The sequence below is a fragment of the Elephas maximus genome, chromosome 25, assembly GCF_024166365.1.
Source record: "Elephas maximus indicus isolate mEleMax1 chromosome 25, mEleMax1 primary haplotype, whole genome shotgun sequence".
Taxonomy (NCBI): domain Eukaryota; kingdom Metazoa; phylum Chordata; class Mammalia; order Proboscidea; family Elephantidae; genus Elephas; species Elephas maximus.
In genome coordinates this window covers 58119693-58135587 of record NC_064843.1, presented here as the reverse complement: position 1 = coordinate 58135587, position 15895 = coordinate 58119693, and the positions used below count along the sequence as shown (strand labels likewise).

At 48.6% G+C, this 15895-nt stretch overlaps 2 protein-coding genes across 7 annotated transcripts in view; one reads left to right on the top strand and one right to left on the bottom strand.

Annotated features, from left to right (window-relative positions):
• RRBP1 (ribosome binding protein 1) overlaps nucleotides 1–2337 on the top strand; it is a 68244-nt gene extending 65907 nt beyond the window's left edge. For 3 of the 6 annotated variants that reach the window (XM_049869943.1, XM_049869940.1, XM_049869939.1), the window contains 4 exons: nucleotides 134–217; nucleotides 571–669; nucleotides 1091–1234; nucleotides 1788–2337. In XM_049869943.1, coding sequence (XP_049725900.1) covers nucleotides 134–217; nucleotides 571–669; nucleotides 1091–1234; nucleotides 1788–1826 — 366 coding nt within the window. In that variant the 3' untranslated portion in view covers nucleotides 1827–2337. The remainder of the gene's footprint in view (nucleotides 1–133; nucleotides 218–570; nucleotides 670–1090; nucleotides 1235–1787) is intronic. The other 3 variants (XM_049869944.1, XM_049869942.1, XM_049869941.1) reach the window with 1 other exon arrangement.
• Nucleotides 2338–6820: 4483 nt separating this feature from the next.
• Nucleotides 6821–15895, bottom strand: part of DSTN (destrin, actin depolymerizing factor) — a 42727-nt gene continuing 33652 nt past the window's right edge. The window contains exons 2-4 of the mRNA XM_049869945.1: nucleotides 13393–13700; nucleotides 10146–10222; nucleotides 6821–8101 (exon numbers count right to left, since the gene is read on the bottom strand). Coding sequence (XP_049725902.1) covers nucleotides 7992–8101; nucleotides 10146–10222; nucleotides 13393–13700 — 495 coding nt within the window. The 3' untranslated portion in view covers nucleotides 6821–7991. The remainder of the gene's footprint in view (nucleotides 8102–10145; nucleotides 10223–13392; nucleotides 13701–15895) is intronic.

The following is a 15895-nucleotide window of genomic DNA, read 5'->3' as shown; positions in this document are numbered from 1 at the left end:
CCAGCTGGAGGCAGGGCAGGCCGAAGGAGTACTAAACGCAGCTAGAAGGCCGCGCCAAGTCTCAGCCTGCCTGAGAGTCCTGGGCTCCAAGAGGGCCCTTAAAGCAGATTGCCAGTCTGGTGTTTCCACACAGTTGAAAATACAGCTGGAGCAGACAGAGGCCATCCTGGAGGGCGAGCATACACAGCGGCAGAAGCTCACGGCCGAGTTTGAAGAGGTCAGGCCCTGCACGCCTGTCCAGGGAAAGCGGCCTCCCTGTCCATCCCTGGCCCACCGGTGGCACTGTAGGCTTTTGGGCACACCAGGGACCCAAGGGACGGGAAGGGGGCATGGTTGGAGCACAGCCACTGTCTCAGGGGTAGTTCCCGAGTCCTCGGGGACTTGGGCTTGTCCTCCTGGTACACGAGGGTCTTGCTAAAGTGTCCAGCCACAGGTTGGAGCCAGGATGCCCTCCCTTTCCAGCAGGGCTTGTAGGGGGTGATTCTGCTTGCAGGTTGGGTTGTCAGGTGTCTCCCTACCGCCAGGCCTTGCTCCCCTCACCTCTTCTCCTCTCACCCCGTCTCTGACAAGGCTCAGAACGCTGCATGCCGACTACAGGAAGAGTTGGAGAGACTCCGCACTGCCAGTCCCCTGGGGTCTTCAGATGCACAGGAGGCCGGGCAACTGAAGGTGGGGCAGGGGCACCCCAGGGGCTGGGCCTGGGGTGGAGTCTGAGGTAGGGTGTGCCCAGGGCTCTGGCTGGGCCATCTGCCCAGAGGGGAGTGGAGAGGAGCTGGTCTTGAGGCAGGGGGCTGGGGGCTGAGCCTGCAGGGTCAGATGTAGCCACTGGGCAGATATGGAGATGTGAAGTTCTGTTCTCCAGTTGTACTCGCCACGTTTCAAGTGCTCAGTAGACCTATGTCTGGTGGCTCCCACATTGGCCACTACAGATTAAAACATTCCGTCACAGAAAGTTCTGTGGACCGGCTGGTAGATAACCAAGAGACGACAGGTCCTCCTCCTGCCCTCGCCATCGTCTGGCCCACAGGCGTCACCAGAGTGGCCCTGCGGGTCAGGGTTAGGCTGACCCCCTTCAATCCTCTGGCCACAGGAAAGACTAGAGAAAGAGAAGAAGCTCACAAGTGACCTGGGCCGTGCAGCCACCAAACTGCAGGAGCTTCTGAAGACAACCCAGGAGCAGCTGGCCAAGGAGAAGGACATGGTGAAGAAGCTGCAGGAGCAGCTGGACAAAGCGGTGAGTGTCACCCACCCTGCCCATGCAGCCTGGGGCTGGGTCAGCTGCTGGAGGGGAACTGCTGTGGTGCCCACCTCTGCTGGGTGTGGTGCCGAGCTGGGGAGCCAGGATGGGCAGAAAGGTGTCAGGCCCTGCTGAGATACCCCCTGCCGAGGCTCCTCTCTTGGTGGGAAGTGGGCCTCTGACCCTCACTGCCTGCTCCAGGCCTCTCTCCAGTGTGCCAGGGCCCCTGCCCCTGCCCAGCTCCCATGGCCTGTGGGACCGAGAGTTCCCACCCGGGCTCAAGGCCCTCCCTCCCTTCCCCTGCATCCTCAGCTCCTGCCTAACACCCCTACCCAGGCTCTCCTCCAAGCCCTGGGGTCAGCTGTTTTCACAAACACCCATGCTGAGCTCCGGAAAAAGAGACTAGGATGGTCTGGGGGTCTTAATCCAGTGAGGCGGGGTGTGGCTAGAGCTTCCCCAGGGTGCAGGGTCACCAGCCTGGGGTTGGGGTGGTGGCTTTCGCTTGTTCTTGGCCCAGCCTCTGCCTCACTCTGCCCTACTCTGTCCACAGGGGGACGGTAGCAGCTCAAAGGAGGGCACTTCAGTGTGAGTCTCCTCTGTGGAAAAAGAAGTTACTGTTTAACTTACCAAAATGCCTTACACATTCCTTACAAAGAAATCAACCTACACAGCACTCGTTATCCAGGCCCAACTTCTGGTAACTCCAAGAGAGAAGCCATTCAAGACGAGAGTCTTGGAACCACAGAAATAAATCTTCCAGACCCCAGTTTGTAAAAGCACCTTTGTAACATTTGATAAACACTATTCCCGGGACCAGCCCTGGACCACTGCCGAGCAGATGCCAAAGCCCATAATCCACTGCTTCGAACAGAACCCACGGTGTGCTGGGAAGGCCAGGCTGGGCTGTCTGTGTATCAATCAGTGCAATGTTGTGTCTTTTCTTGGTGTGGTGGCAGGGGCGGGGGGTAGTTCTCAGAGGCTGTGGCAAAGACTGGAGGGGTCCGGCCCAGCCACCCCTCACCCCTGGAAGAAGTTACCAACCAGAACCGATGTGTGACCTCCTGGATGTTCATGCTATTAAAGCCCATGTTGTCGCCGGAGCTACAGTCTGTGTCTTCTGCAGGGCTCCCCCAACCAGGCCTTTGGGCCAGGGATGAGGAACCAAATTGTGGGTCAGTTTTGGGGAATCCTGGGGGTCAAGCAGCTCTTTTCTAGAGTGGGAGTCAAACTTGCTGCTTCCTGGCCCCCCAGAGCTGCTCCTCGCCAGCCCACCCAGGCCCCAGGCCTCTGCCTGCTTTCTCTCTCCTGCAGAAGGGAGCATCTGGGACACCTAGGGACAGATGGCTCTGCCTGCAGGCCTTGCCCTTGAGAGTGTAGAGGTGCTGTGAGCAGGACTGGGACGGGGAGTGGGGTGCCCTGTGGGTGTAAGTTCCCGGAATGAACACGGGTAACTGGAGGGACAGCCCAGGTTGAAGCAGACCAGTGGAAGCAAGGGTTCTCATAGACTAGGTGTACTAGGTGGACCAAGGCAGCCTGGTTCAGGAGAGCCTTGGGTCAGGAGGTGAGTCAGATAGGAGTCTTGGCGTGTCAGTGACAAAAGCCTGGAGCCTAGCGGAAAGGGGATTTGGAGGTGGACATCTGGCAGCACTGAGTCATAGGAGGCTTGAGCCAGTCCAGGGATGGGGCACCAGGGTCTTGGTGGCAGGAACAGCCAGTCTTGGTAACAGGCCACCATCAGTACAGCAGCCCTGGCCAAGTGCTGGTCTCTCTTACCTTTCTTCCAAGACTCCAAGCTTTGGGAAGACTTGAGCTTGGCTGGGAGAAGGCAGGGCAGTTTGATGGCAGGTCCAGCAACACGGGATTTAGAAGGGAAGGTGGTCACCACAACCCAAGATGCTAGGCCTCCAACCTGCTGTCACCTCTGCATCTCCACCACCCTCCAGGCACTGGGTGTGACCTCTGGGGGCAGCTGTCATGGGAACACAAGACCTTGGGAAGTATTCGAGTGGCACATGCGTCCTCCTGCTCTAACTGAGGACCTGCCAAGTGCAGGCAAGGGGGGCCCCGAACTGCACGGCCAAGACCCAGCCTGGCTCTCTGGGAGCGCCTGGTCCAGTGACCGCCCACCCGTGCCGTGATGGTTTTGTGTGACGCTGGAAAATTTCTGGCTCCCCAGAGAAGAGCTTTAAGCCACAGCTTAAAAAGGATCAGGTGCCTGTCAGGTGGGGGAGGGGAAGGCGTCCCGGCAGAGGCAGCAGTGGGTGCAGAGGTGTCCAGGGCACAGTGGGGTCTGGGGGTGGTTGTCGATAGGGCTGTGGAGGGAAGGTGAGGTTGAAAGGGGTCTGGAGCCAGCTTATGAAAGACTCAGGAATCCCAGAGGTAAGGCATAGCAGCCACTGAGGGTTTTCACACAGGGAGACCAGCTTATCTGTTCTGGGCCTCTGCAGAGGGGCCACGGTAGAGGGCCCAGAGGGCTTGGGACATTGATGCCATGGTTTCTGACCTGGAGACTGAGTAGGAGGAAGTGACACCAGATGATTCTCCTGTCAACCCATTCAGCCTCCGTGGGAGGTGCACCTCACCCCACTTTGCATCGAGTCCCAGGAAGTGAAGGTACAGGCCAGCTCCCACACCAGGTCTGGCCGTAGCAGCCACTGGGCCCCATGAACCTGGCCACCCCTGCACATGCGAGTGCTGTGTACTTGGTGCGGGGGCTCCGGACTAGAGGACGGTTTTCAGTTGGGGAGACAATGCTTCCTCCTGCATGGGTGGCCTTACACACGGCCAGTGGCTGGGAAATCAGCCAGCGGGAGTCGTCTGGGGGTGCCTGGAACCTGGGTTTCCAGCTAGCTTCCCCATCCTCAGTCACTGGAGAACCAAGGGCTCGGTAGACGGCCTCAGAGGGCATCAGAGGAAGGTGGAAGCAAGCCGGAGACTAGTTGTGAGCCTCGGGAAAGAAAGGGACAAGGGGCCCTGGGGATGCTGAGCTGCTGCTTTTGGGTTCTCCTGGGTGATGGCAGGCCACTGGGCCCCAGCGACAGCCCTACACACTCCAGACCACCTGGTGAGGAATGCGGGGAAGTGAAGGCAGGCAGGGTGTGAGGCCCCCATGAGCTGGACTAGGGGGTCAGGAAATGTTACTTTGGGGTACATTATCTGCAGCTCCATTTGCCACCTGTCCTCCCCACCAACCCCACAGGGTCTGAGTGGCAGTAGGGCCCAGCTGTGGCCTCTCCTGGGCAGCAGGGGGCACCTAGGCTGCAGGTGGGGCTGCACTGCAGCTGGGCCTAGGCAAGGCTCCCTCGCTCGCCTGGGAAACATGCCACTTGTTCAGGACAGAATCCCAGGCAGCAGCCTTCAGCAGATTCCTGTAGAAGAGGCTGGGGTGCCCCCTTGGCGTTCCTCAGAATGTATAGGCACCCCAGGAACCAGGCTCAGGGTCGGCCATTCACGGCTCCCTGGCGTGTGAGAGCCCCTGAGCGCTGACCCTGCCCTGTGGGAGCCCCTGAGCGCTCAGGAATCTGCAGTCACTTGGAATGAAGCAGCTCAGTGTTAAGGAATCACCTAGGGCTGGACTAGGGCACTTGTCACTTCAGAAGAGCTGGGCTGCTCCACTCACAGGAAGCACTGCTTCTTCCTAGGCCTGGCTTCGAAGGATGGGCCTGGGCTGGATGTGGCACTGTGTCGGGCAGGGAGAGTGCCTGGCACGTGGGCAGCACCCGAGGTAGGAGTCTGGGAAAGTGAGCAGTGCAGGGAAGACGGCAGAGAAACAGCAAGGCCTTGGGCATGGGAATCAAGATTTTAGACACTCCACTACTGACTTCTTCCCCAGCTCGTTCAGGTTCCGGTCTAAAGGGAGTTCAGAGCCCAGAAGAGCTGTATTCTCCTTCCTGCCCCAGTTCAGGTTGCACCCCTGGCACGCGACAAGGCCTAACCTCAGAATTCCAGGTATTAAGAACAAACTCTCCAAAGGTGCGGTGGGAACAACTCAGGACCAGACACTGGGAGACCTGGGGTTTTGTCCCAGTTGTGTGACTTACGCAGTGACTTGACCTCCCCCGGCTGGACACTGATGGGCTTGGCGGGGGGCTGTCAGCCTCTCCCAGCTGCCCTTCAGGGACTCCATCAGCCACACACCTGGATGCCTTGGGCTTGGAGATCCCTGGGCCCAAACAAAACCCGCTGCTCCAGCAGTGGCTTCCTTCTACTGAAAACCTAGCTACCGGAACCACCGCAGTGCAACTAATGACCCTTCTGCCATCTGCAGCCCAGCTGGACCCTGTTTGCATGCTTTAGAAATGCCCTAAATCACGTGAAAGTGGCGTGTCCTCTGGCACGTCCAGGCTCTGACGTGCACTTCCTGCACCTGCACCGGCCAGCACTCTGGGCTGCCATCTGCGGAGTGGAAAGCATTCCACTAAGCCTGTTACTCCAGTCTCTGCTGTTTCTCGGAGATGAGTGTTTCCTGGAATAACAGCATGCACAGTCAAGTTCTGACTGAATTTCTGCTTCATTGCGGCTGTTAGGTGCCAAGGAGTTGACGTTGGACCTCCGGCAATCCCACGTGACAGATGTGAAGTGCCCTGTACGGGAGCAGATCACCAGCTCTTTCTCCTGGGGAGCCACGGGGTGGTTCGAACTGCCAACCTTTTGGTTAGCAGCTGGGCACTTGGCCATTGTGCCACCAGAGTGCCTTTATTTATTTGCTTCTTTTTCAGGGCAAAGGAGTAATCAATAGATGAACCCCAAGTGTTAACACTTGTGAAAACGTACATCTTTTCTGCAAACAGTACACCTGCAGTTTATTCCTGCAGCGTGTCAACCAAGGTCTAACCCCCTGGTTTCACACCAGAATTGCATGGAGTGCTTGTTTAAAAAGATTCTTGGGCCTCAGCTTCAGGAATCCCTTCAGCTTTTCTCAAAAGCTTTTCCAGATGGAGATACAAGCAACTATCAGCATCTTCTCAATTTCTGGAATAAGCATGGGTTGCCGGGAGGCTTTTACACTCATCCCTGTATCCAGTCTGAAATCCTCACCATAAGCACACACTGCACACCTGCACACACCTGTATGCACACCCTACGGCAATGAGAGGTGGTTCTAGAAGTGCTCTACTGCTCAGGCCGAAACCACAGACCCTATTTCTAAAACTCCTGAACCGAGCGCCTGGCTGTCTGCACAGCAGGCTGCAGAGCAGGGCGGCCCTGGGCCTGCGACGCTTCACTGGAGGCTGGTTAATACACACTAGCACTGCAGGCACTGCTTTGCTGCAGAGGAAATAAGAAATTAAGGATGAAAGAATGATAAACAGCTTATTGGTAAACCAGTAGCCAACACTATGTTCCAGACAATTTTCAAAGAGGTATTTTAACTAAGCATGACAACCTTTGTTATTTCCCAAATAGTAAATCACAGAGATGATATAAGTCTGGCATTTGGATACACACTTGGAATAAGGGATTCCCAACTTCCTCATTCGATCAGAGGAGGAGGAGCTGTGACCTTAACTCAGGAACACCCCAAACCTTGATGACTTACTCTTATTTAGAAGGCAAAATCCTTTATCCCAAATTCACATGTGAATAATTACACAAGAGATAAGTTAAAAATGCTTCCTTTATTACATAAAGCCAATACTGCTACTTCTAAGTTCAACTGTTGGTGCACCTCTGTGATGTCGAGACAATCACGTCCAACCCGTCAGGAGCTGCTTCCCAGGAGTGTCATCCGCCACACCTGCTCCCGTTTCACACACAGTCAACCACTTTAGGAAATAAAGAAGTCCTCCCAGGCCCCAAGGTAAACACTAACTTCATGTTCTTCCACCCCTTATTGTACTAGAAGCAGCAAAAATCCAAAGGAGACACAAGATATCATAGGTGTCCTAGCTTGTCAATAGACTGTTTTATCATTTTCATTAACAAAGTATATTACAATAGAGCCCTCATTTGCATTATAAGTCAATTAGTTGTTACAAGACACTGCACGTTCTCCCGAAGAGACACCGTGATTTCCAGGATGCAAGGTCCACCCACCAGAACAGCCTCGGAACTAGTGAGAAGAGAGACGCCCACAGTGCAGGCAGCGTTCCCTCATTCCCACCAGGTGCTGGAACAGTGCTTTGCGAGATCGGCATTGGTTACAGTGTACACGCGTTCCGAGGCGTCTCCACTACACGTCTGGTGACCGCTACACGTCTGGTGACCGCTACACGTCTGGTGACCGCTACACATCTGGTGACCGCTACACGTCTGGTGAAGTAAAGACCGCCTGACTTAATCTTAACTGTAGTTAGTCTATTAGTGTTATGTGCTGTGAGGAGAATTAGTTTCCATTATTCAGCTTAGCTCAACGAAGAATAATGAATTTGGGCCAAAATTATAACCAAATTATGACCAATTCTCTAAGCAAAAGAGACAAAGTAACTGGCGAGGTTAACAAGGGTGTAGCAGTCTCTTCCTACGGCCTTGTACTGTTTTGTGAACTGCATCGCTACAAATCCTGAGTTTAACAATCTTTACAAGCCAACTCCTCAAAACAGGCATTTAGCCAGTAAGAATTTAATTTTACACCAATGAACCTTTAGATTTATTTAGGGCCATTTGCACATGTTTACAGAATATTTTGTTTACTGCAGAAGGTAAGACAGCTCCCCCTCAGTGAGACCCTGGCCTAAATGTATTTGCTTTACTTATACAGAGAGAGAATAACATTGAACATGGAAGCTTTCGGTTTGTGGCACTGAGTGATGATCTACACGGGGCATCCTTCAAAAGCTACAATTAAGGATCCACCTAGCTTCTCTGCAATACAAGCCCGATTGAGGTCTTCTGGCCCATTCGCTTGACATTCGTGTTTTATGCCTAGGGAGGAAAAAACACTCGATTCAGAATCATGGAGGTAGCTTACCCATTTCTCTAAATTATCCAACCATTTTTGAAAAACCAGTTCTAGCGTGGATAGATAAACTGTGGTATGTACAAATAACGGAATACTACACGGTAATGAGAACAAACAGCCTATTACTTACACGCGTCAGAATGGGTGACCCTCATAAACACAACGTTAGCTGAAAGAAGCGAGACAAAAAAGCATACATTCTGGCTGATTCCGTTTGTAAAACATACACAACCAGCCCCAGCTAGCTGGCGCTGTCAGGAGCCAGGATAATGGTCACCCTTTTGGAGGAGCAGAGTGTCCTGGGGTTGCTAGTCATGAGAGCAAGAAACAGAACGTTACGTTCGGTTTGTGAAAATTCATCAAGCTCTACAATAATCGATAATGTCCACTTATAAAAAGTGGAAAAGCAGATCTGGTAATTTTTTTTTTTAATATAAATAAAAATATAAGTTAGATGTTTCGGTTGCACAGCTGAGTTAGTCAACTATTAAAGCATAAGAATCTTTACAAATGGCAGCCCCTTCCCATACAAAACAGCTAGCTTTCTCCAGTGGGAGTACAGTACAGATTTAAGAAACGCATCACAGTGGGAACGAGGTAAACTGTGTTACTGACTGCTTTCTCAGAACAACTGCAGCGCCTCACAGCACAGTTGACCTCAGTTACGGACCTGTGCACAGCGGCTCCCCCGTCAACAGCTGCCAGCTCTCAAACAGCTGCGCTGTTTCCAACTAGCCATAATTTTAAGACCATTTCTCAAGCTACTGAAAGCGTTAACGGGTCAACCTTTGGCTAAGTTAGGACTGATTTGAGAATGTCAGTGATGGTTTAACTAAAAAAAGCAACAGAAATATCTTTTTGTATCACCGAATCAAGTCTATATAGCAATTCTTTTTCCTGTAAGGTAATGCAGAGTGAGGATAGTGATAAACCCATTCTGAATCTTTTTGGGAGTGTTGGAGCTAAGCAGTCGCTTTAAAACGTCCGACTGGTGCGCATGCTTCTGGGGGGTGCCCCAGCACCAGTGTGAACACACGGGGAACCTGACGGGCACTGGACAGGCAGCCGCAGGGGTCAAGAAGGGAAACGAGAACTGTTTTTCTGACTGAGTAGAACAACCTAGTGCAAACCTGTTACAGGGCAAACAAGAATATAAAAGTCAGTCACAGCAAAACAAAACCACATGGAGGCCAACTCCTTGTGACAGTGGCTCACTCAGCTGTTTGGAGACAGCCATAGCACGAAGGCGGTGGGAACCTCGTTAGATGAAGCTCACACACTATCCATGCCAGGCCTCTCCTTCTGCAGTTGAGAGAATCAAGGCCCAAGGAGGTGAAGCGATTTGCCAAGGTCACACAGCAGTTAGACAACAAGCCTAGCCGTCAATGCAGGTCTCTGGGCACCTGCCCCATGCTCTTTCCATCATACCAACACTTCCTCCCGGCCGGAGATAGTAAGTATGGCATCTCATCAGGACCCCAATCACCCACTGGCAAGTAAAATACAACTAGCCAACTCAAGGATTGAGTGCACCTTTCTCTGGACACAGATGAGTCCATTACCTAAAATAATACAACTGAAAAGTAAAAGCAGAGATGGATTATCCTTTCTCATTTATGAGCGTTTCCTTTTGCGACTTTATTACATCAACTACACACAAAAGCCAACAGCAGATTTACTATGTTATGACCAGTGCAAACCAATGAGTCTACTATGTGAAAACCTCGGCAGCACCTCCAACTAGCTGAAAACCAGCCCGAACAGGTGATTTGCACACAACGTCCAGGACACAGGATCACTAAACACAGGCAGTTCAGACTCGAGAGAGGCCAGTGAAGGCAGAAGACACAGTAAAACCCTCTGCTGTCTTTCTCAAGACAGGCAGTGCTTCTCTTCTTTGCGCCCAAGCCTCCCCAAAGAAGACAACGCGCTTCTTAAATGAGCTGCAGCCCCCATTCCAAGAACCCCCCACACCTCTCAGTGTCTGGCGGTAAGTCCACACCATACCTTGAAACTTCTTTTTGATGGCATCCTTGGAGCTTGCATAGATCATTTTACTTTTCAGAGGTGCTAGTTCCGGTGCCCTGGATGGAGAGACGGGAAGACTGGTTTAAACAGAGAACGAACTAAATGCGGCCAAGCATCTGCATCAGTAATGGCAGGGCTCCGGATCCCCCAGGAGACACTTTCTCCTGCTCTGACCACTCGCGTCCCCGTTCCCCCACCTCCTTAGGGAGTACCGGGTCCCCGGGTGGCACAAAGGGTTTGCACCGACTACTAACAGAAAGGGTTGCCGCTCGGACCCCCCAGTGGTGCCTCCGAAGAAACGCTTGGTGACCTGCCTCTGCACCATCACAGCCAAGAAGGCCCTGGGACAGTCCCCCCCGTGCCACGCGGGGCCACCGGGAGTCACCACCAACTTGACCGCAACGGGTCTGGTCTTGGTTTGAGAAAGTAACTGTTAATGGATGGGAGTACGCAGACCGTCTCAGGTTGACCAGGGCGGAAAAAAGTGGAGAACCACTGGTGGAAAAGAAGTTGAGAAACACATTAAAAATCAGATTAATGTGTCCACAATAAAAGCTCCAACACTGGGTGAAATTCACTATATTACCCAATTCTTCTTTAAAACAAAAATCCTCTTGTCATTTTTATTAATAAAGGCTTCGGTTCAGGCTAATAACTATACTTACCCAAGGCTTTTTGGGATGTATTTTTCTAGTTGGAAAAACATTTCAAAATACAGAAAAGTATAGAAAATCACCTAAAAGTCATGTATCTGCCACCCAGAATTAACAAATGCTAGCATTCTGGCATTTTTGTTCCACACAGCGTTCTAAAAAAGAACATACCACAGACAAAGTAGAAGTCCGCCTTCACCCTTCCCCGGTCCCTTCATTTCCATCTATTCCAGCAGTAAGATCGGACCACCCGACTACTTGTTTTCTATCTTAGTCTAACATAACCACACATGTTCATTTAGCAAAATGGGAGTCAAAACCAGTTTCATTATGCTCTTGAAAAAAAATATTAAATCCACACCTGTAATCTCATAATTCTAAATACAGCTTCCACAAGGAATATTTTTAAGCTAAATGGCAACTCGGCAATAATTATGTCCTAATTGTCATACTATTACTAGCTTGTATCTATGGAATCCTCAGTGCCTCTCCCCTCCTGAATGAATACTGGAAGCAAAGTTTATGCTTCACCACTCTCTTTACCAGCAATATTATAAACAACCAGAAATATTGACCATGGACAGAAAAACTTCATCCTACTCAGAAATGCTTATCTCTGAATGTCTTCTTGAGAGAAACCTCAAAAAGAAAATGGAGTATAGCTAAATACTTTAAAGCATTTAATGATTCCATTTAACCTCCACACTTCTAGGACATTCAACAGCCATTAAGACCACGGGCTGCTGAGTGGACCTCACCTGGTCTACCCCCTACCCAAATGGGCAGAGATTCTCTTCTTGGGAACTCAGAAAAGGGCAGTCTCTCTGTCCCTCAGAAGCTTGTTCCTCCCAACTCTGAGGTCCAACAAGGAGGCAAAATCGTAACAAATAACCTCTGGTCTAGGAGATGCTTTCAGCAGCAAAGTCCAGTGGGTACTTTTCTTATGCAAATAGGCCAGGGACATGAAAAAGCATTAGCTGTTCCGATTTCACTCTAACCAGATTTTAAAAATAATTTAAACAAGAGCTGGGCCCTGGGCCCTGGGCCCTGGGTAGAGCTTGTTATGGAAAGCTCCTATAAAGGGGTTTTACCTTTTCTTTAAGAAAAATAGTGCAAAATAAACCATTACAATTTCCATTTCTTCTTTTGTTTTCTAAATGTTCTTTAATAGGAATGCATAGTTTTCATAGTGAAAAAAAAAAAAAAAAGTAAGACCCAGGGGAAAAAAAAAATAGTGTAAATGAAGGAACTGTTCCCTGACTTCCCAGCCTAACCCTTCAGTTGCCACACCACCACTCAGCTGGAAATCCCAAAAGGGCAGGGGCTTTGTTTCATTCCAGGCGGTCTCCCCAGGCCTAACACAACACCTGGTGTGTGGCAGAAATAAAGTTTAACGAGTGCACCTTCTTTCAAAGCAGGAAGGCCAGTTTGAAGTCTCACCTACCACTACTGTTAGGTACACACAGCCGTGGCCTCCAGCCTCGCTGGACAGGAAGCTGCCTCAATCAATACATGCGTTCTGAACGCGTATCTGTATCCCTCACAGCGTCTTAGCTTACTCCAGTGCTGCGAAGGCTTGCTGAAAGAGAAGTCAGGTGTGATCTAGAGCTGGCTTCCTTTAAACCTCACTTCTTTTGACCTTAGCCTCACGTCCCATACACACCCCAGCTGTTGGTGCCACACAACGAAGAGCTAAATCCTTCCCTGCCTTGTCCTGGCGGTATCAAGAGAACACTCATTCCCTCGAAGCTAGTGTGTGGCTACTTTGTACATCAAGGAATGTAGCATATAATACAATTAAATGAGGAATATGGGTGTGACTTTTAACTCAAGCTTAATCTCAAATATTAACTTACCTGAAAAGACCAGAGTAATTTAAAGAGCACTGCAAGAACAAGGCCATGGAGGTGGCTTTATAGTGCTTTTCCCACTGTGCCATCCAGGAGAACTTTCTGCAGTGAAGACAATGATCGGTATCTGTGCTATTCAATAAGGTAGCCCCTACTGAGCACCTGAAATGTGGTAGCTGAGAAACCAAGTTTTTAATTTAACTTTAATGAATTTAAACTCACACAGCCACATGTGACTAGTGGCTACCCTCCCAGACAGCACGCACACGGAGTCCATCACAGTTGCGGACACAAGCAGTGGATGGGTGTTTAACAAAGCGGGAGGCTGGTTTCTGGCACAACATGGTGCACAGGTTGGATCTCAGTGAGGTGAACTTCCTCCTCAGTATTCTAGGAAGACTTCATAGACAGAGAAGTTCTAGCCTATAAGCAATAAGTTCAGAGGCTGCAGACAAACTTGCCTCCCTCCCCTCCCTGCCCAAAAAATCAATTACTGGAAGTCATCTTCTCTCAGGTAGACAAACAGTGGTTAGAGGGCAGTGTCAGTCCCACAAACACCAGAGTCAGCTAAGCCCTGAGGAAACCTGTATGCAAAAACGAAATGACGACACTGTAACAGCTTAAACGTAAATGACTTTGGTCTCAGGAACTGTCCTTCAAGTGCTGACAACAATGGCTTAACTCTGAGATTGACAGACACTCAGTATTTTTAACTGTGCTTACCACAAAAAAAACATCAGCTCCTCTTTTCTGGACTCCTTGGTTTCAAAGCTCGCATCATACAAAGCGTAGCGGCAATCTTTTTCAGGAAGCATTCCCACAAAATGCTTGAAAGGATCGGTTATGGTTACACCCACATCTCCAACCAAGATCTCTTTGCCTTCTTCCACGATGATGCACTTCTTGTCCGCGCTGAGACAAAAAATGACAGCCTTCTTCCTCTTCTTGATCTCTTCTGGTGTGGAGCACTTACGAACTTTCATGTCATAAAAAATGCGACACACTTCATCAGCAACTTGCACTCCTGAGGCCTAAAACGAGAAATTTTATCATGTCAAGTATAAAACACTATCTCATTTCTGGTTATAGATGGGCATAGACGTAGAAATTCAAAGGTACATTTACCATCCAATAAGAAAACTAGAAAATCTGAGCTATAATTGCTCCTAATTTCAGACATCAAACTTTTAAAAATATTCCATATATAAGGCATTCATCACTATTACGTGAAGGTAAGGGATGATCCGACTGTAACAGTTCCTGATAGCCTAAAATTTGGAAAGAAGCACTTTCTGAAGCGCTGGATTATTTCCTTCTTATAGAGGTTGCTGAGAGCCCTGAGCTGGGTAAATTGCCTCACCAATTCCCAAGTTACTTTCAAAATGCATAGTAGATGGTCAGAGTTGCTGGGCTGGGAAAATTCCATTCCCACGGCATACCACTCCCTAATAAAAGAAGAATTTAGGAAAAGGTTTTTGTTGTTCTCATATTTCAAAATTATATGATGAATACTGGGTAATATATTGACATTAAAATTTTACTTGCAAAATCTGAGTTTTAAATTAAGAACAAATAAAATGTTTTCTGTTATAACAAAGAGGATAGCTTGATTTGGGATTAGACTAAACCAGAAAAACAATTTTCTCAACAGGCTATACTTGTTATTCTGGGATGAAGAAGCAGTTAAACAAGATCCTGAAGGCAAACTAAGATCAGTTTTTTATCTTCTTCAAGGCAGGTGCTGTTCACATGAACGTTATCTGTGGCTATCTATGCTTCATTAGCAACTGTGGTTTGCATGCCAGCTTTTCTACAGCAAGAGTCATAAACTTCATAGAAGTTAAATACTAAGCAGATAAATTAATGATGCCCAAATTCCATGTCCAGTAATTTGATTAAGAAACAAAACTGCAGGTAAAATGAAGATAATCCACAAAACAGGAAAAAATACTTGCAAGTCATATACATAACAAAGAACTTGTACCCAGAATACATAAAGAATTTTTATAACTCAACAACACAAAAACAAATAGTCCAACTTAAAAATAGACAAAGGATTCGAACAGACATTTCTTCAAAGATGTACAAATGGCTGATAAGCACATGGAGCTCTATGGTGCAGTGGTTAAGAGTCTGGCTGTTAGTTAAAAGGTTGGCAGTTCAAATCCACCAGCCTCTTTTTGGAAACTCTATGGGGCAGTTCAACTCTGTATAGGGTCGCTATGAGTTGGAATCAACTTGACAGCAATGGGTTTGGTTTGGTTTTGATCATCAGTCATTAGGGAAATGCAGATCAAAACCACAATGAGATACTACTTCACACCCACTAGAGTGACTAAAATAAAAATACATGGATAACAACAAATGTTAGCAAGGATGTGCAGAAATTGGAACGTCATGCATTGTTGATGGAATTGTGAGAAAAGGTACCACTGCTCTGGAAAAAAGGTTGGCAGTTCCTCAAGAAGTTAAACATGGAGTTACCATATGACCTAGCAATTCTACTTTTACACAAGAGAACTGAAAACATAAATGCACATAAAAACTTGTATACAATTGTTTATAGCAGCATTATTCATAATAGCCAAAAGATGAAAACAACCAAGATGTCCATCAACTGATGAATGGATAAACAAAGTGTGATACAGTCACACAATGAAATATTACGCAGTCATAAAAAAATGAAGTACTGCTGATACACGATACAAGATTGTGAACCTTGAAAACATTACGCTAAGTGAAAGCAGACAGACAAAAACGGTCATATACTGTACAATTCTATTTATAGGAAATGTCCAGAATAAGCAAATCCACAGGCATAAAAGTAGATTAGTGGTTGCCAGAGCCATGGGGAGGATGGGGAGTGACTGCTAATGGATATTTAAAAAAAAAAAAAACAACCACTGCCATTGAGTCAATTCCAACTCATAGCGACCCTAGAGGACAGAGTAGAACTGCCCCAAGGAATTTCCAAGGAGCACCTGGTAGATTTGAGCTGCTGACCTTTTGGTTAGCAGCCGTAGCACTTAACCACTACACCACAAGAGTTTCCTGCTAATGGGTATAGAAATTCTTCTTCAAATGATAAAAATGTTTTAGAATTTGATAGTGGTGATAGATGCACAACTCTAAAAAACCACTGGATTGTACACTTTAAAAAGATGAGGTTTTTGGTATGCAAATTATCTCAGCAAAGCTGTTATTAAAAGATGCGTGTGAGAAGTCT